The sequence below is a fragment of the Peromyscus californicus genome, unplaced genomic scaffold (genome assembly GCF_007827085.1).
Source record: "Peromyscus californicus insignis strain IS unplaced genomic scaffold, ASM782708v3 Scaffold_7__1_contigs__length_154581171, whole genome shotgun sequence".
NCBI classification, from domain to species: domain Eukaryota; kingdom Metazoa; phylum Chordata; class Mammalia; order Rodentia; family Cricetidae; genus Peromyscus; species Peromyscus californicus.
Window position 1 is genome coordinate 10,702,361 of NW_026294595.1, and position 20,357 is coordinate 10,722,717.

Consider the following 20,357-nt stretch of genomic DNA (forward strand, 5'->3'; position numbering starts at 1 on the left):
GCTGAACTGCTGCTCGAAAGCCCGAAGCTTAACCAGCCAAATGCTTCCAGTTTCTGGTCCTCACGCCTTATATACCTTTCTGCTTTCTACCATCACTCCCTAGGATTAAAGGCTTGCTTTCTGGGATTAAAGGCGTGAGTCACCATGCCTGGCTGTTTCCAATGTGGCCTTGAACTCACAGAGATCCCAGATGGATTACTGCCTCTGGAATGCTAGGATTAAAGGCATGAGTGCCAACATTTTCTAGCCTAAGTAAGTATCTAGTGGCTTTTCTGTTCTCTGACCCCAGATAAGTTTATTAGGGTACACAATATTTTGAGGAACACAATACCATCATAGCTTATTTTTCTGGCAGGCTGAAGAGCACTTCCCCAGCCCCCAGTGGACATCTATACCCATAAGGAAGAGTTTAGCAACCTCAGTGTCTGCTTGGCTTGGACCATGCACATGCCCCTGCCCAAACAATGCACTCAGCACTCAGTAGCCTGTTCAGCAGCCTAAGGACTCCTGTCCGCATCGAGCTGCACCTATGCCTGTTTAGATGATGGAAACAAGTTACTCCCAGTCCTAGCTTGGTTTCTGTTGCGCTGATAAACACCATGACACAAAGCAGCTTTGGGGAAAGGGTTTGTTTGGCCTATAGGTTATGGCCCATCGTAGAGGGAAGCCAGGGCAGAGGGAAGTCACGGAGGCAGGAACTGAGCAGAGATTATGGAGGGACGCTGTTTACTGGCTTGCTCCCCATGGCCTGCTCAACTACCTTTCTTTTACGACCCAGTGCCCTGAGCCTAGGGATGGCACCACCCACAGTGGGCTCCCACATCAATCAACAATCAAGAAAGACAACAATCAATAATCAAACAAATCAACAATCAAGCCCACAGACATGGCCACAAACAAATCCGATGGAGGCAACTTCCCAATTGAGGTTCCCTCTTCCCAGGTATCTTTAGGTTGAGGTTAAGTTGACAGAAACTAACCAGTACACTCCCCTTAGTGGTCCCTTGTAACACACCATTTCCACTCAATCCTGGACAGAACCCAACAACTATGGGCTGCGGGTTGGGACAGATTAGATTGGTTTTAGGTACATGTGCAGTAAGAAAAACTGTGTCCTCGAAGAACAAGTTCTCTATTTAGCATCTATGCCTATGCTTAAGTGAATGTGGTTAAAACCAGATGCATTATGGGAAGGAAGGTTTATACAATCCAGATCTGTTTATCAAAACAAAGACCAGCTTTCACTATGCTCCTCAGCAACCAAACTCCTCCTTCTCTGAAAGCCCTGAACAACAGCCCCTCCCGTGACACTGTGACAGGGTGCTTCTGGTCTGCACTGTGGTTTTGCTTTGCACTGAAGCTTCCTTTCTACTTTTGCACATCCATGTGAGTCACTTCAGTCCTTGGAATAAGAAGCCAGGAATAGGCGGGTGTGGCATGCACACCTTTCATCCCAGTACTCGGGAGGTAGAGGCAGGCAGATCTGTGTGAGTTCAAGCCAGCCTAGTCCACATGGAGAAGCAGAAGAGAGAGACAGAGACGAAGAGTGACAGTTGGGACAGACATGCTACACCGCTTGGCTTCAAAAAGGGAGGAGGGCCTAATAGCCCGAGGGATACCGGAAGCCTCTAGGAGCTGGGAGAAGAAGGCAGGTGTACAGTCTTGACCAGAGCCTGGACAACCCTCTGGTTCAGGATTTCTGGCCTCCATAATAAAATAAACTTGTGTTGTCTTGAACCATGCAGTCTGTTACATCAGCAACAGCAGACGACCATGCTGGTGGCAAAGAGATGGAGGAAGCGGGCACACGCTGACATAGGCATGCCACAGGGACAGCAGTCCATATGCCATTGCTAATGGGCATGACTTTTGATCTAATCCCTCAATGGAGAATTGGGCATGCTGTCAAGCTTATAGACATGAGAAAACACACTTCATAAAATAACCCAAGGGATGCAAACTTGGAAATTACTCAAATGCTTACTTTTTTGTAATTCCATATTTGGTGTGGTATGGGGGGGGGGCGGGGGGAGGCATGTGGACATGTTACAGGAAGGGTCAAAGGGTCCGTGACTGTTTGCTCTGTCCCTTGGCTTAGCCACTGCCTTTATCTCTGACTTCCTAGGTGCTTGCTGGTAAACCGAGGTTTTCACATAGTCGTGAATAGTATGGCACAGGGCAAAAGCCAAGGCCACCTAGCTACATGCGTTGGCATCCTGTTCGTTCATTCAGTGCACAAATCTGCAGTGTGGAACCTGGCACCGTGTAGGGCAGGGGCGGGACTTGTAAACATGACCCAGGCTGACCTTAAATTCATTATGTAGCTGAGAGTAATCTTCAACTCCCAAGTGCTGGGATTTCAGGTGTGCAGCACCATGCAATTTTATGTGATGCTGGGGATCCAACCCTGGGCTTCATGCATGCCTAGCAGGACACTCTACCAGCTGGGCTGCATTGCAGTACAGCTGCCCTTGCTATCCTGGGCCCCATAAATGGATGGTCCAGGCAGTGATCATGACAATCTTGCACACATAGATTCCTCTCTCCACCTCACTGCCAAGATGCTTGGACCTTTGAGAGACACATGGGGGTTTCTTGGGGCCACATGATGGCTGGTTGAGGCAGTACTAGAATTTGAACCAGGCCAGAAAGCATTGCAGTACACACTGGTTCTCAAGCTGCTCAACACTCCCTGCCTCAGGAAGCTGACCTAGCAGAAAGTTCAGAGGTACCCTTTCTGGAGAGTCAGATCCAGGAATGCTTTCAGACTGTAGATGATACAGGGTACATGGAAAGGCTATCTGATCCTGCTTCCCTAGCAAGCTGTCCTCTGGGCCATCTGTGAAAAGTGAACCGTCTAAACAGGAAGAAATGGAATGTTCTAAACCACCAGTGGCAAGCCACCACAAGTGTGACTTATCTGGCATGGGACTAGGCATGGATGCCACTTGACTTTCCCTGAAAAAACAAGCCACAACTATTGTGGAATAGAATATTTGTTTAACTATGTAAAGATGTGTTGCATTTGTTTATGTAAAGATGTATTGCATTTATTTATGCTGCATTTGTTTAACTAGGTAAAGATGTGTTACTTTTGCTTATGCTGCATGTGTTTAACTATGTAAAAATGTGTTGCTGTTTTATCTTGCCTGCTTAAGGCACTTAATTGGTCTATTAAAAAGCTGAACAGCCAACAGGCAGAGGAGGGATAAATGGGGCTGGTGGGCAGAGAGAAAATGGGAGCCGACCAGCCAGCCTGGGGACCAGCCTGTTGGGAGCCAGACAGACAGACAGACACGGAGGAAGCAGAAAAGCAGGATGGACAGTACATAGATGAGGTAAAAAAGCCTTGGGGCAGCACATAGATTAATAGAAATGGGTTAATTTAAATTAGAAAAAAGCTAGCTAGAAACAAGCCTATGCTAAGGCTGAGCATTCATAATTAATAATAAGTCTCCATGTCATGATTTGGGGGCTGGCGGTCCAAGAAAGCCTGCTACACACAAGCACAGCACGTCTGCATCCCCAAATGCTCGGCCCCCGTTTCCCCTACCTATGCCCACAGGTGGACAGAGCACCTGCCCTGGAGCTACTAGGCTGAGGCAGTTAGTGGAAAGTGTGGCCTACCTGTCATCTGCTTTTCAAAGAACGGCTGGATGAGCTCCCCGAAGGTTGACTTGGCTGCCACAGCTTCCTTCAGCAGCTGCCCGCAGCAGACTGAGGGGGAGAGGAGTGGAGACACCGTTAAATTTTAAATAGAAAGAAGGATGGGAAAAAAGGCACTCCAGCTCACACTGCCTGCTGGGGTGGGAAAGGTCGCTGAAAAAAATATAAAAGGGTGTGCAGGGGGTGTCCAAGAGGAAGTAAATATCAAAAAGGAAGTTGGAGATGAAGAGAGGGGAAGAAGCAGAATGAAAAGGAATGCATTTGCCAAAGCACATTAAAAATGGACCGCTCGGGAAGACACTAACGAGGCTGTCACTGACAGGGAGGCCCCTGCAGGGCCCTGGCTATACCCAGAACTGCCAAGCAGACTTGGCGCTCTCTGGGTTGCAGTGGAGGAATAGCATGCAGTTGGGGACATGCTGCATTCACATTCACAGTGCAAGATGCAAGGAGGTCCTGGAGCATGGTGGTACCCCAGCCCTTACATTTGGCAAGGTTCTTGAGGGATAGTGGGTCCAGGAAAGGACCAAGGGATATCCCAAACACACTAAGTCCTAACTGAAGATTCTGTTGAAGCCACCTGCTGGCTGCCACTTTCTTCATCCCCTTGGCTGCATGGCCACTGCAGCAGGGCTTTTCTGTCTTATCCCACTGTCTCTTCGGCCTCAAGCCATGGCCAGCACATGGGAGAGGTCAGTCAGTGATGACTGAATGAAAAACAAAACAAACAAACAAACAAAACCTACAGGCTTTCATCCCTCTCCAAAGCCAGAGCTGTTTTTTAATGATGTGTATGCCTGTGTGTCTGTGCACATGTGTGCAGATGCCTGCTTAGACCAGAAGAGGGCGTCAGATCCCCTGGAACTGGAGTTACAGGCAGTTGTGAGTCACCTGCCATGGGTACTGGGAACCAAACTCAAATCCTCTGTAAGAGTAGAACATTCTCTTAGCCACTGAGCATCTCCTCAGCCCCAGTGTGTGTGTGTGTGTGTGTGTGTGTGTGTGTGTGTGTGTGTGTGTGTGTGTATGCACGCATGTGTACAAAAGTCAGAAGAGAGCATCAGCTGCCCTCTCTCACTCTCTGCCTATTCCTTTGAATCAGGGTCTCTCTCTGAACCTGGTGCTCTATGTATCTTGGCCAGGCTGGAGGCCAGCAAGCCCCAGAGATCTTCCTGTCTCTACCCCTCTTGGAGCTGGGGATACATGCATGCATGGGACATCTGGCCTGTTATGTGGGTGGGTGGGCCAAACTCCCTTCCTCATGGTCATGTAGTACTTAACCACTGAGCCATCTTTCCAGTCCCAGCCAGAAGGCTTAAAATCTGTATTGAGTTGTCAGTCATACAGTATTGGTTTTATAACCTTCAGTTAAGGATCTTCTTGTCCATACTAAAGAAACCAAAACAAACCCTGAAATGATCTGCATAGCAAAGACCAACTACCACAGATTAGTCCTTGACAGTATGCTCACAGTACTATAGCCTGAGTAGCAGGCAGTTTCCCCAGCTGAGGAAAACACAAGACACAGACAGTGTGAGAGAGCCTGCCTGTGAAGCTCACTGCCCTTTGATTATTCAGTCATGACAGTCATCTGGTGCCCTTTCATAGGGAAACCGAGACCCAAAGAGCTTATAACTCAGGTCACAGAGCTGGTAAGTGACAGGGCTGAGACCTAAATGCAGTGCTCAGCCTTCAATTCTGGTTGGGAAGGAGCAGTGGGGAGCATCTTTGAGTTCCTTCATAGGAAGCCAGGGAACCAGAGAAAGACAGGAAGCCATACTTTACAGCTCCAATAACAAGTAGCCCTGGGCTGCGATCCTTGTCACCTGGATTTCGTGTGTGTGTGTGTGTGTGTGTGTGTGTGTGTGTGTGTGTGTGTACATGCATGCATGCACAGGTGTCTTAGCACATGTGTGAAAGTCAAAAGAAAGTTCTCAGGAGGCAGTTTTTTTTTTTTTTTTTTTTTTTTTTTGGTTTTTCGAGACAGGGTTTCTCTGTGTAGCTTTGTGCCTTTCCTGGAACTCGCTTTGGAGACCAGGCTGGCCTCGAACTCACAGAGATCCACCTGGCTCTGCCTCCCAAGTGCTGGGATTAAAGGCGTGCGCCACCACCGCCCGGCAAGGAGGCAGTTTTTCTCAGTCATCTTGTTCAATCTGGGACTAGAACTCAGGCCATGAGTCCATCTCTGAGCCATCCTGCTAGCCCGAACTTAAAATTCTTTTATTTATTTATTTATTATGTATACAGTGTTCTGTCTGGATATACACCTGCAGGCCAGAAGAGGGCACCAGATCTCATTATGGATGGTTGTGAGCCACCATGTGGTTGCTGGGAATTGAACTCAGGACCTCTGGAAGAACAGCCAGTGCTCTTAACCGCTGAGCCATCTCTCCAGCCCCCGAACTTAAAATTCTTAATGCAGAAGCACAAAATCCACTCTCAACACAAGTGCTAAAGTGTCCAAGTATGAAAATGAAAATTACTGGGAAAATTAGAAAAAATGCAAATCTTTGCAAGAAATGAAATGGACCACAGAATCTGATCAACAGACAATAGACCGTCAGAATTAGCACACCAGGCTTCAGAGCACTGGTGCAGAAGTGTGTTTTCAAACTTAAAGGAAAAGATAGTTAAAATGAGTAAACAGATGGGGACCTCATGCTGAGAAGTGGAAACCCGAAAAATGGGACCAGATGAGAATCCTGGAACTGGAGAATATAATCTAGTAAATGAGAAACATGGCTGTCCCCAGTGGGTCTGAAGGCAAGAAGAGGAAGAATCTAAAACAGACGGCACAGAACAGGGCGGCGGACAGGGCAGGGCTGGGATGAGCAGGCTAACACACACGTCACCAGAGTCCCGGCAAATAGGGAGAGGAGCTGAGGGACGCGGAACACCCAGAAAGCAGTGGTGGCAGAATTTCAGATTTTGCTGACAGATACAACATCCAGGAAGAATAAACACAAAGTAAGCCATTCCTTTATGTAACTATACTCTGATTGCTAAAAGCCAGCGAGCAAGAGAAAATACTAAAAGCAGCCAGAGGGGGAGAGGAGACGCTGCTACAGGCAGGGTGACAGGACATAAAAATAATCTGAGTTCTCATCAGAACACGCAGGCCAGAAGACAGTGGAACACACCTTCAAAGTGCTGAGAGAGAGAGAGAGAGAAAACACAACCACGTCTGTCAACATGGATTCCTATATGTAACGAGCATTCTTCAGAAACAAAGACGAGGAAATGATATTTTCAGACATATGAAAGGGGAGAGAATTTGTCACTGGCAGATGTTAAGGGAAAGAAATGTTAAAGGAAATTCTTCAGGCTGAGAGGGAACAAGGAGAGGTGGAAACCCGCATCTTACCAAGAACTGAAGCCTGGAGTAACGGCACGGTTATCTCTCCACCTCATCCCCCGTGTCTTTAAAAGACAAGCCTCAAAAGAAACACATTTATCCAAAATGTGACCATGGTTATATTCTATCTCTAGATATATTTGCACGTGTGTACTATTTGGGGAAAGTCGTTTTCTGAGAGGTTAGGTGGGCTGTGGCACACGGGGACAGCCCTTTAAATGTCCCCAGCACCCAGGCTGTGGGCCCGCAGCAGCTTCTCCCTCCTTCCCAGCCCTTGATCCCACTAACGCAGGCCAGCAGCCAAGGCCGCCTGGGACTGCATCGCCAAAGACCCCGAGAGCTGATTTCAATATTTTTCTCTCTGCCTGGTAAAATATTTATTGAAACTGTGCAGAGCAAGGCGTCTTCCTCTGGTGCAGAAAGTGTTGCCAGCCATCACAGTGACCTGGGTTACAGGGAGCTGAGCCAGGCCGTGAAGGAAACAGCAGGGCCAGGGAGGGGCTGCTTGGAAACACCCAGGAGGACATCGGAGAGAAGAGCGCTCCAGTGGGTGTGAAGATGGACAGCCAGGAAATGTTCTGGCCCTTTGTGCTGTGGATGTGTTTCATTGGTTAATGTCTTTATGATGGTGTCCTTTAAAGGAAAACTTTAGTTTCCTACAGAGGCGAACTAAGTGGGAAGGGTTAAGAACCAAGAAAGACAAGAAAGAGAATGGGTATTGTCTCTTCCCCACCAGCCAGTGACACACCAAGCCTGAGTAGGAGGCAGGAAGCCACACTTCGGGTGAGATACTCACTGTCAACAAGGCCGTATCTCTGGGCCAGAAGGGCTGCCTGCAAGCTCTTCCCACTGCCCATTGGCCCACAGAGCAGCACCTTGGGGGTGAACGGGGCATTGCATCGGTGACCAGTTTGGACGTAGGTCAGAGCTGGAACAAGAAGATATGAGAATATCAAACCCAGGTCCTAAGAAAAGAGCCCGCCCACACCCCTGCTTGGGCCCTGCCTGCTTGCAGCACAGGAGGACCCTTCTGTACACCTGACATTCAGACCATCCAGGAATCATCGGGGGGGGGGGGGGGGGACTAACTGCACAGCTGGGCCCAGGCACCCAAGTCCCAGGGAGGGATGCAGTTTCTAAGCACTGGCCTGGAATCGCTCCACAGCATACTGCAGGCAGCCGTGTTTGCCCCCAATTCAAATTGGGGCTGAGTGTGTTGTAGGTGGGAGGCTGGCCCTACACATGAAAGCATTTCTCATTTACTGCTCAGTTAGGTGGTTTCCAGTCTTCATCCAGCCCGAGCCTCTAACCTGAAGCCCCAGGACCGGTCTCCTAGGGGAGGTATGTGCCGTGTGTTACACACAGGCTTTGATAAGTGTGTCGGGCTGAGAAGGGCCTGGTGTGCAGGACTTCTAAAGGACTCAGGAATTGGTGGAGAATAATTTGTGTGGCCTCACTCCAGGGACACTAACTTTGTTTCAAGACTCCAAAAAGGCAGTAATGAAATAGGTCACAGGAGCGGGCAGACTCTGCCATGTTCTCCTGACCTGTGCTGCTCCTCTGGCATTTGATGAAGAAAGAGGTGGGAAGGGAGGGGTGAACATCATAAACAATGAGGAGTCTTCATTGTAGGAAGGCACAGGATGCCAGAAAGTTCAGGGAAGAAGTACTTCACATCAAGCAGGTCCCCTCCTGTGCTCACCCAGAAGAGGGGAGCAGTGAGAACAGACAGAGGGGCCACCAGAGAGCTGCCTGGTGGGTACCTGCCTGGGATGGCTGGCCACCAAAGAGGCTGCAGACTTGAGCCAATCCCTCACAGCCTTCAAGACAAGGTCTCCTCTCCAAGGCCTCACCTCCTGCTAAGCCCCCTCCCTCCGCCCCCCCCCCCCCCCGGCTGTCCTGTGCCAGGCCAGCTGTGAGTGGCACCTGCCAATCTTCCTTTGTCAAGGAGATCCCATCCTGAGGAAGGGCTGGGCCAACATGGCTCTTTCAGGAAGACATCTTGGGGGGGGGGGGGGTTGTAGGTGTGTCTATTATGGAATTTTCCAATCTTGGTTTGAGGGGCATTTGATGCTCATCCTGGCCTCTTGCCACTAGGTACAACCAATAAATGTGCTCAGACATAGTCAGTGTCTTCCCCTGGAGGATAGACAGTACGGTGAAGCAAAAAGTAGGTCAGTTGAGAACCAGCTCAACTGTTCATTATACAGACTTTGGACTCTGGGGGGGGGGGCGTGTATGTGTATGTGTGTGTGTGGAGGGGTTGCATATGCACATGAAAGCTCCTGCATATGGGGCCTCGAGGGCAATGTTGGTTGTCTTCCTTAGTCATTGTCTACCTTGCAGCTTTTGAGGCAAGGTCTCTCTCACTGAACCTGGAGTTTACCTGTCCCTGCTTTCCCATAACGAGGATTACAGGCCTGTGCCATTAGACCAGCCTTGAATGTTGTTTTTTTTTTTTTAATTGAATTTATTTGTCTGTATACATGCACACGCCACAGTGTATGTGAAGAGGTCAAAGGACAGTTTTAGGGACTCAGTTCTCTCCTCCCACCGTATGAGTCCTGGGGATTGAACTGTTGTCAGCCTTGGTGATAGGTGCCTTCACAGCCGAATCATCTCTCCGGCTGTGTTTTAGACATGGGGGCTGGGAACCCAAACTCAGGTCCTCGTGCCTGCATAAGCACTCCACTGGCCGAGTTGCCTCCCCTGCCCTCAGCTCTGGCCTCATTACAGGACTGTCTCACTGGGTCATTAGGGATTACAGTCTTTTCAGAACCAGCAGCACAGGTAAGGTAGAGTTGACCACCACCAAGGCTGTGGTCACCACCGTCGTGAGCATATCACACCGTGTGATGTGAACTGCTGAGTTAAACAGTCACTTGTTTGACCTGCCGTTCCACGAGGGCACTATCCTTCTCGTCCTGTCGTACAGTCAATGCTGTCTGGAGTCTTGGTAGAGTCATGACAGCTCTCTCAAAGCTCCAGCTGGGGTACCATTCCTCCTCTAGAACTGCCCAAAGCAGGAGACTCTCCCATGGCTCTCAACTCTCAGGCCTTCTGTAGTCCAGAACCTCTAAAAAGCACAGACACTACAGCAAAGCAGCCTGCTTACAAATGATGCTTAATTTACAGTAAATAACTAAGTTAATTAGAAGTAACGATCCCCCAGACAGTCTCCACATCCAGTTATTCTTTTTGGAAATAGACGGCTGCTGGATGCACTGAGATTAAAAAAACAACACAGAGGGAATCTCGCAGCCCGATTTCCAATTTATCTCTCCATATTATTAATTAATAATAATTAATATTTAGATGCTCACATTTTTATTTACAATTCCAGGCATGAATTCTTTATGAACGATCATATGAACTTTTAAATTTAATTAAGTATTTTAGAAGTAATTAATGTGTAAACTCGGAACCGTGGCATAAGATAAACGTGGTAGATGCTATTAAAGATCTTTCCAAGATGCAGAGCTCTGGAAAATTCAAGGCAGTCTCAACCTGAAATGGCAAGCAGCACCACCTTCCAGATGCTGCCCACTGGTGTTGGCAGCTGGCAGAGGGCCTGGTGTTACTCAGAGTGTGCAGAGAGACCCCAGCCAGAGAAGGCTGCAGAGGGTTGACAACAGAAGTGTCTGAAACCCACACCCAATCAAAATGACACTTTTTTTGGTGTATGTACACGTGTGTGTGCATGTGTGTTTGCTTGCACACAGGTGCACATGAACATGTGTGCACATTTGTGTAGAAGTCAGAGGACAATCTCAGGAGCCATTCAACTTGTTTTTTGAAATAAAGTCTCACTGGCCTGGAGCCCACCAAATAGGTGAAGCTGGGATCTGTCTGTCTGAACCTCCCTGCACTGCGATTATAAGCATACAGTGTCACACCTGGCTTTTTTACATGCATGCTGGAGATTAAACCTAGACCCTCATGCTCGAAGAACCAACACTGCTTTTCCCCCCTTGTACGTGAGGGTCTCATGCAGCCCCAGCTGACCTCAAATTTGCTGCACAGCTGAGGATGACTTTGCATTTCTGATGTCCCTGTCTCTACTTTGCTAGGGCAGGAACTGCCACGGGCACCCTGGGCAAGCGTGCTACCAGTGAAGTGACACCGGTAGCCCTGTGAGTTTTTTCAAATTCAAATTAGACATTTTGCAGCAGGATGATCCTCTCCTTCCCAGGCTGGCCACAAATTGTCTATCTTCCTGCCTCAGCATCCTGACTACTGGCCTTACAGAGATGTACTGCCACACTCGGCTTAAAATGATTTGTCTTTTCTTTTTGAAACACGTGGTCCCATGCAGTTCAGGGTGGCCTCCAAAATCTTTGTGTAACAGAGATGACCTGAACTGCTGCTCCTCCTGTCTGCATCTGCTGAGCGCTGGGATTACAGGCATGTGCCACCATGCTGGGCTTTATGTGGAAGCCAACACTTCAAGCACCCTACAAACGGAGCTATACATCATCGCCTCACTTTTTCCCCTTGAAGAGATCTGAAAGAGCCTATGAGAAAGGGGCCTTCAAGGGCCTCAAATGTCTGCTGTCATTTTATTGTGTCAAAACACTTTAAATGCTTTTTCCCCCTGGTATCAGACAGGAGGAGATAAGTGGATTTTGAGACATCAAAACTTAAATATTTCTTTAATATTTATAAATAGCCCATTTCTGCGAGGCTGCCTTGAGCGCCTATCACTTATACGGACAGCCATGCGGTATGGTGGTGCGCGGTGGGTGGCTGGCTCATCCTGGCTCATGGAGCATCTTGGCTGCTTTGTGTCCGTAATGAATGTGTTTGTTTTTGTCCTAATTTTTATATATTTTCTCTTTCTTCTCCTTCAAGATCAGGCTTCAAGACTTTGCTGCCATCATGTCCCTCCCGTTCTTTATCCCCACATGCTGTCAAATCTTCTGTGGCTGGGGATATAGTCACACCCAGGTGTCCCTGCATGGCCCATCACTGACTTGCCACTCAGGTTCCCCACACACCCCAGCTACTGCTGCTGCCAGCCTGAGGGATAGTGGGATGAGCAGGGCGGTCAGGTGGTTAGAGTGGCCACAGCCCTTGTGTGGTTCGACATGGGGCAGCCTGTTGTATTTACCCTGGTAGAAGATGTCCACACATGGCTGGTCTGCGCTGATGGTTTTCAGGATTTTGGGGTAAGAAGGAAGAATCCTGATGATGTTTCTGTGATATTCTAGCAGCTTCTTCGCAGTCTCTATCTCTGAGATGCCGTCTGGCTCTATCAGCCGGTTCTGTATTTCAGACTCAGGGGGCCAGTCAAAGGTGGTGTGATAGATCTCTGTACAGGGAGAGGCACAGAGTTAGAGTACCCACCCAGGGCTGCTGCAGGCTCTACTGCACTGCCTGTTTTTACTGCCCAGGGATGTGGCTCACCATTCCCAGCCAGCAAGTGCTTTTACATATAACAATGCGCGAATAACATCAGCTGCTGGCCATAACAATAAAAAGACAGTCATGGGGTTGCGGAGAGATGTAGCTTAGTTGGTAGTGTTTGCCTCAAATGTGCAAAGCCCTCAGCTCAATTCCCAGCACCTCATAAACCAAGTGTGGCAGCTTGTGACATTTACATACTTGGTGGAGTCACGACACTCTCTCAAATCTATGGCTGGCATACCATTCTCCCTCCAGGACGTTCCAAAGCCGGGGACCCTCAAGTGGCTCTCTATTCTTAGGCCTTTTATAATGGAGGCAGGAAGATCAGACGTTCAAGGTCATCTTCACCTCCATAGCAAGCCCAAGGCTGACCTAGACTATATGACACTTCATCTCAAGGAAAGGACCGTGGTGCCCCTCTGCTTAGAACTAAGGGCAGCCACGGATGCCTGAGTGCTGACTTTGCACTGAGAAGGGCCTACAGACTCAGTTTACCCTCAGAGCAATTTGAGCTCTCACTCCAAGTCCAGGGAAAACCAAACCCAAGAGAGGTATCTTCCCTTCATCCCCAACCCCGACAATGTGGTGATTTAAGATCCCATTTGAGGCACAGGCCAATTTTCTCAGGAAACTCAAGAGCCTTATTCCTCCACACTTGGGGCAAGCAGTGTGGGGCACATAGTTTCCCAGGAAGAGGGACACAGGCCCCCCACCCCTCCCCAGCACCATGTCCCCTGTGCATGGCCCTGAGCCCCAAGGTGAGCTCTCCCAAGCCCAGACTCCTGGACACAGTCAACCCAGAGAGTCTGGCTCCTTGAAAACAAGACTCTGTCTTTCACCCAAGATGCCTCTCTCCCCTCACCTGCTGGGATTTCTGTGTGCCCCTCTGGGGTGCCTAGAGCAGAGAGTGGGTTGGGGCATCCCCTCACTGTACTTGAATCCCTTGGGGTTTGGAGGGGGGTGGGACCATCATACCTCCAGTGATGGGGTCAATCCGCTTCCCCACGTTTCTCTCAATCAGGACTGTGTCTGGAGCACTAAGCACAACTGGGCAGGAAAGAAAGGAACAAACCAGTGTGCAGGGCTCAGGTGCCACACATCTGAATCTCAGGACCTCTGCTGTAGGATGATATTCAATCCCACATGCCACCCATCTCCCAGATGATGCTAAACCATTCCGAGGACAGTCCATGGTGGAAAACGTCCCTGGCCATCAATTTTCACTGCGGAAAATCACTGTGTAGACATCTTGAGATTTGACTCTGCCACCCTTCCCTTGGTTTTCTAAAGAGACTCACAGCATGGGGATTCCTGAGATGAGGAACCCTTCTTTTCTAAATGGCAAGCCCTCAACACACTTAGCTTTGTGGCTGGATTTCACCTAGTGTGTCTTTTTCTTGCTGAATTCTAAGGCCTTGAAACCCTCCCATGGACAGTGACTGGGCCCAGGGTAGAGGATGGGAGAGAGCCAGTGTGAGGGAGCAGGGTTCACACTGCACCCTCGGGGCAGCTGGGACCAGGGGTCTACTCACTGACATGCTTGGGCGCCAGCCCCACAGTCTGGATCATCAGCGCCTGCTCCCGCCTCTCAGGGATGCCGTCCAGGATCCAGCCCTAGATAGAGTATGGAGGGGGTTCATTACTAGTTTTTTTACATTTATTTATTTATTTTGTACATGCATGTGTGAGTGGATGGGTAGATAGGTGTGTGTGTGTGTGTGTGTGTGTGTGTGTGTGTGTGTGTGTGTGTGTGTGTAGAGGTAGGTGTGCACTTGCCACAGCACACATGTGGGGGTCAGAAGGCAAGTTTCAAGAGTTAGTTCTCTCCTTCTACCATGGGTCCTGGGGATTGAACTCAGGTCATTGGTGTTGACAGCAATACACACCTTTACCCACGGAGAAGCCCCTCCCTATTTTAAATTATATTTTAGAAGGTCTAAAGAGGGCTGGAACCTTTTCAACAAAAGAAGCGTGTCTGACAGTTGCATCACCCATCACAGCTGCTCACTTCGGAGCCAGAGCTCATGAACACGATCATAGCAGGCAGCTTACATCCAGGTTTCCCACAGCTGCCACAATTACCATCAGCATGTTCATGCCAGCATCCTTCACCGCCTCTGTTTTTGAAGGTTTATACCACATCCTCTAAGTGACTGGGCCATGGTGCCAGCTTCACCCACAGCTTCATGAGTCTGTGATCAATTTTCACCATCTGTGGTGGCTATTCTTGGTTGTCAGCTTGACTACATTTGGAATTAACTAAAACCCAAAGATGGAGGGGCACATCTGGGAGGGACTTTTGCTTAATTTGAAGTAGGAAGATCCACTTCTAATCCAGATCTTTGAGGTAGGAAGACACACCTTTAATCTGGATCTTGGATCTTGACACACCTTTAATTTGGCCCACACCACACCTTCTGCAGGAAGCCTATATAAGGACATGGAAGAAAGCCCCACCCCCCGCCACCCATTCCTTCATTGGCATTAGAGCCTGCTCCTTCTTCAGGATTCCAGTGTCTACTGAAGACCAGCTGAGACATCCAGCCTCGTAGACTGAACTACTGCTGGATTTTTGGATCTTTGATTCATAGGCAGTTATTGTTGAATTAGCTGGACCACAGCCTGTAAGTCATTCTAATAACTCCCAAATATATATATATATATATATATATATATATATATATATATATATATATATATATACACATACATACATACATACATATGTAAGTTCTGTTACTCTGGAGAACCTGACTAATACATCATTATAAATAATACTGCAATGAACATCTTTGGTGCATAGCCCTTTCATGTGTTGAAGTCTTTCTGAGATACAGGATTGCTAAGACAAAGGGTCCCTAGGATCAAAGCCAAGCATGGTAGTGCACACATGTGATCCTAGCCTTGGGGAGGTGGAGGCAGGTGCATCCCTACGACTAGCTGGCCATACAGCCTAGATAGTGAGAAACCCTGTCTCATAAAACAAGGTGGACAGTTGTTCCTGAGGAAGAACATCTGAGGTTCCCCTGTCTTTATAGGAAATGTACACACACATTTGTACATATACATGTGCATCTGCACACATGAACATATATGTTCATATCTATAATACATAAACATAATTTATATATGTGGGAGAGAGGATTTGTTATAGTGGCTTACAGGCTGTGGTCCAGCTAGTCCAACAATGGCTGTCTATGAACAAAAAGTCCAAGAATCCAGTAGTTGTTCAGTCATGAGCTGGATGTCTCAGCTGGTCTTCAGTGTATGCTGAAATCCCAAAGAAGTAGGCTTTAGTGCCCGTGAAGGAATGGACTTGCCAGTGAGAGGAAGCAGGCAAAGAGGGCAAGCTTCCTTCCTCCATGTCCTTTCTAGAGGCTGCCAGCAGAAGGTGTGGCCCAGATTAAAGATTCATTTTTCCACCTCAAAAGATTTGGATTAAAGGTCTATCATCCTACCTCAAACGATCTGGATTAAAAGTGGGTTTTCTTGGGCCGGGCATGCTGGCTCACACCTTTAATTCCGGAACTCCAGAGGCAGAGATCGGTGGATCTCTGTGAGTCCGAGGTCAGCCTGGTCTACAGATTGAGTTCCAGGACAGCCAGAGCTACATAGTAAGACTATCTCAAAAAAAGGGGGGACAGAGTCTTCCCACTTCAAAGGATTTAATTAAGAAAAAGTCCCTCACAGGTGTACCTAGCCACTTGGGTTTTAGTTAATTCCAGATATAGTAACACGAATTCTAAAAGGTCTTATAATAAAAAGCCCAGTATCAGATATTGGGGTGAAAGCTGAAAGATCAGAGAAGCAGAGCAAGCCACGGCCACCACCTCTTACCTCACCAACTCCTCAGCCTGAAAGAGACTTAGTTTCTGCCTCCTCACGCCTTATATACCTTTCTCCACCCAGCCATTAAAGGTGTGTGTGATTCCCAAGTACTGGGATTAAAGGTGTGTGCCACCACTGCCTAGCTCTGTTTCTTTCCTAGACTGAGTCAATCTCATGTAGTCCAGGGTGGCTTTGAACTCAGAGATCCAGACGGCTCTCTGCCTCCAGAGTGCTAGGATTAAAGGTGTGTGCCACCACTGCCTGGCCTCTATGTTTAATCTAGTGACTTGTTCTGTCCTCTGATCTTCAGGCGAATTTTATTAGGGTACACAATATAGCACCACAGACAACCAAGAATAACCATCACACACACACCAGACAAAAGATATCACCCGGATCAAATCTAAACTCCACTTTTCTTACCACACAGCGAGCACAGTAGGTCTAACCTGCTCTTTAACATGGCAGAAGCATTTGTGCGCTAGAAGCATCCCTGGTGTTCCAAAACCATCCACTGGGAATGTCCACAGCTGCCTGAGTCCAGTCGGCAAACATTCGCTAGTGTGTTAAGTGCAGTGTTTCTGCCCATCCCAGTGCCTCACAGTTATCTTTAAAATGCTGGGGTTGGTGAGAGGGCTCCGGGTAGGAAAGGGGCTTGCCACTAAGCCTGGTGACCTGAGTTTGATCCCAGGGACACATGTGAAGGTGGAAGAAGAGAACTGGTTCCACAAAGTTGTCCTCTGACCTCCGAGTACACACCACGGCACACACACCATAATAAATATTTTTCTTTAAAAACTAAAAGCAACCTAAACTGTCATACATTTACCTTTTAAAATTTTTGCTTTAAAGATAGTTATTTTATGCATATGTCTGTGTGTCTGAGTGTGTGCTGTGCCTGTGTAGATACCCTCAGAGGCCAGAAAGAGGCACCAGAATCCCTGGGACTAGAGTTACAGGCAGTGGTGAAGCACCTGATGTGGGTACCGAGAACCAAACTGAGGCCTTCAGAAGAGCTGCAGCACCCTGAACGGCTGGGCCACCTCCCCAGCCCCATCACACCACAGTTTATAAGTCTGATGGAAGAGTACCTGTCTCCATTCCCTGCATGGTTACCAATGCTGGACACCACCCTAGGGGGAACCTGTCCAGCAAAACATAATTACAGCCTGCACTGCTTTAGTTTACATCCTAAGAAGTGAACCCATTTTGGCAAACACTACCACAGCCATTTGAGGCAGAGACGGTCGCCATATTTTCCAAGGTTTGCCTGAGGCTGTCAAGTGTATTCAGTGTTGTTTTTAACATGCTGGTTTTTCTATTAAATCCGTGCCTGCACTCCTGCTTTGGAGTCTGGTGTTTGTGGGTGCATAAAAAGGCCTTTCCTACCTCAAATGGAGGTAAATACTCACTCGTATTTAAACTGTGTTCTCTCATGTGTTTACACTTCATATTTAATAGAACCATGTTTTCTTTTGTGAACACATGAAGCTAAGATCTAACTTGCTGCCTCGAGGCTCCCAGCTGTCCCGACCTTGGAACAGCCCCTCCCCATCTGACGCTTCTCTTCTCAAGCTGTAATGGCTGGCATGAACTTGCCCGTCACCTCTTCCTGCCTGCAGACTACTAAGCTATTTTTATTTAACCTTTAAAGTTACCACAATTTTATAATGTATTGTTTTATATTAAACAGAACACATTTTCTCCTCTCTTCTTTTTCAAAATGCATTCTTCCAGGTAAGCATCAAAACCATTTTTGTTGTTTTGAGATAGAAGCTCTGAGTATTTTGGAGCAGCACCGAATGCGTAGATTAATTCATGAGCAGTTGATGTTCCACGGCAGAAGCCAATGACTCCTCTTCCTTTTTTTTGTATGTCCCTCAGCAATCTTTGTGTTTAACAGTTGCTAGAGTCTTTTCAAGCCCAGAGAGCCTAGAGTTAGCACACACACACACACACACACACACATACACACACTCACACACACACACACATACACACACACACACACACACACACATACACACACACACACACACAATCTTTACCTTTAGATTGAAAACTCTCTGTGTATCCCTGGCTGTCCTGGAACTCACTCTGTAGACCAGGCTGGCCTCAAACTCACAGAAATCCGCCTGCCTCTGCCTCCCGAGTGCTGGGATAAAAGTCGAGCGCCACCACTGCCCAGCTGGATATTCAGTTTTGAGCCCCCTTTTCTTTGTTTTAAAGACAGGACCGTGGTATGTAGACTAGGCTGGCCTCATGCCTGCTGCAGCAATCCTCCTGCCTCAGCCTTCCAAATTCTGGAGCTGCAGGTTGAGTCACTTCTGGGAAATGGAAGTGGCAGACCTTCCTGGAAAGACCTGATTTTAATATTGCCTCCCTGAGCATGAGTCCACAGCAGATTTCAGCTCATGGTCCAAAGGTCTTCCAGTTCTTCACGGAAACAATGCTCATCCGCTTCACACAAGCAAAAGCCAGGTTCCCAGTGACCAGGAAAAGACAGTAAAACAAGGGACACCCTGGCTCCTGGGCTGATGATGACCTGTGTGGGCTGGAGACTTTGGGAAGAGAAAGGGGGTCTTCAGGTCTGTTACAACTTGGAGGATGACACTAAGGAAGGAAGCTTCTAAGATATAGCAGCGGCAGCACCTTGTCCCACAGGGCACGCAGCGTGGACACCTCCATCCCTGTGCTGTCCATGTGGGTCCATATCAGTTGCCCTTGGAGGGACAGTGGCTGGATAGAGGCTTCAGTGTGAGCGACCCCCGGCTTGGGGCCCAGAAAGCCCTCTTCCCCAGAGCACACATGTTCACAGAGGCTTGCTGCACAGTTGTAAAATGGACCGCCCTTTCCAGGGGAAATGGCGACCAGAGCTGAGAACACTTTTGGCAAAGCAAGAAGTAATCAGTCCGGAAACACCAATGGATGACAGCCATGACAGGGACATTGAGACATTCGCCACCACTGTGCTCTGCTAGGTTTGTGGGTCCGGCATCCGGGAGTGGTCTGGGGCAGAGGTATCAGGCAACCCCTAATTAGAATACATTATCCATCTTCTTGACACTTCAGTGAGTTGTCTGTTCCACACCGGAGCCCCAGCTTTGTTCCGAGCAGGTTAATTGATATTCCGATGCCTTAGCTCACCGTACCCCCGTGGCTCGGCTCTGTTTTATCACACATCAAAAAGGCCGTATGCTCAGGGCACTCCGCACAGAGCTGGGGGTCTGCACAGCTGCAAGGGGCATGGTATCATAGGAGGGACAGGCACCGAGCAGATGTCACAGCTGCAAGAAAGGGAAGCAGAGAAGCCAGGCAGCCCAGGGAAGTTGGCGCGGCGCAGCGGAGCATGGCCTGATGCAGCCAGGCTCGGCCTGCATTGTGCACAACACTGGCCCTTTCTGCTCTCCTGACTTATCAAAGCACAATTAGCAAGGCCTGTGGGAAGCTTGGCTGCCCTCTGGGCCGCCGCCTCTGTGATGTGCTTCTCTTTCCTCCCTGGCTCCTCAAAGGGAAGCCAGAGTGTGGGTGCTCCCTGGGGGTTCCCCCAGAACTGCCCCATCTCCTCGCGGCTCCAACTAAAGATCACTAGAGAAGGCTCCACTGGAGGCATCTGGGAGCTGGTGGCTGGTCCCTCCGAGGGCTCCAGGAGGCTAACAGAGACTGGGGGCTTGGATTCCAATCGCATTCCCTCGGCCCAAAGTCTGAGTTGCCAAAGCAAGTGTAAGGGGCATCAGAAACCCCACACCGCCCTCCTTTTTCTCTAATGAAATGTGAGGTGGTCCCCACACGTAAGAGCAAAGGCGGGCCAGTGAGACGGCACAGAGGTAAAGGCGCGTGCCACCGAGCCTCACAACCTGAGCTCAATTCCCAGGACCCATGTGGTAGGAGAAAACTGACCCCTCAAGTTGCCCCCTGACCTCTGCACACACATGGACATACACACACTAAATAAAGAAAATGTAACATTAAAATAAAAGATGCCACCACAAGACCAGGCAGCCAGGAGATGGGCCGGACTTCACTAGTTTGATCACAGCCCTCATAATTTTGAGAAAAGTGAACTGTTCTTTGTGTGTGTGGCCCAGACTGGCCGTGAACT

At 48.6% G+C, this 20,357-nt stretch overlaps 1 protein-coding gene across 2 annotated transcripts in view; it reads right to left on the bottom strand.

The window, feature by feature from the left end:
* Window positions 1-20,357, bottom strand: part of Ak8 (adenylate kinase 8) — a 128,586-nt gene that overhangs the window by 80,806 nt on the left and 27,423 nt on the right. For both annotated transcript variants that reach the window (XM_052725164.1, XM_052725165.1), the window contains exons 6-10: window positions 13,960-14,041; window positions 13,403-13,474; window positions 12,132-12,332; window positions 7,818-7,949; window positions 3,628-3,717 (exon numbers count right to left, since the gene is read on the bottom strand). In XM_052725164.1, coding sequence (XP_052581124.1) covers window positions 3,628-3,717; window positions 7,818-7,949; window positions 12,132-12,332; window positions 13,403-13,474; window positions 13,960-14,041 — 577 coding nt within the window. The remainder of the gene's footprint in view (window positions 1-3,627; window positions 3,718-7,817; window positions 7,950-12,131; window positions 12,333-13,402; window positions 13,475-13,959; window positions 14,042-20,357) is intronic.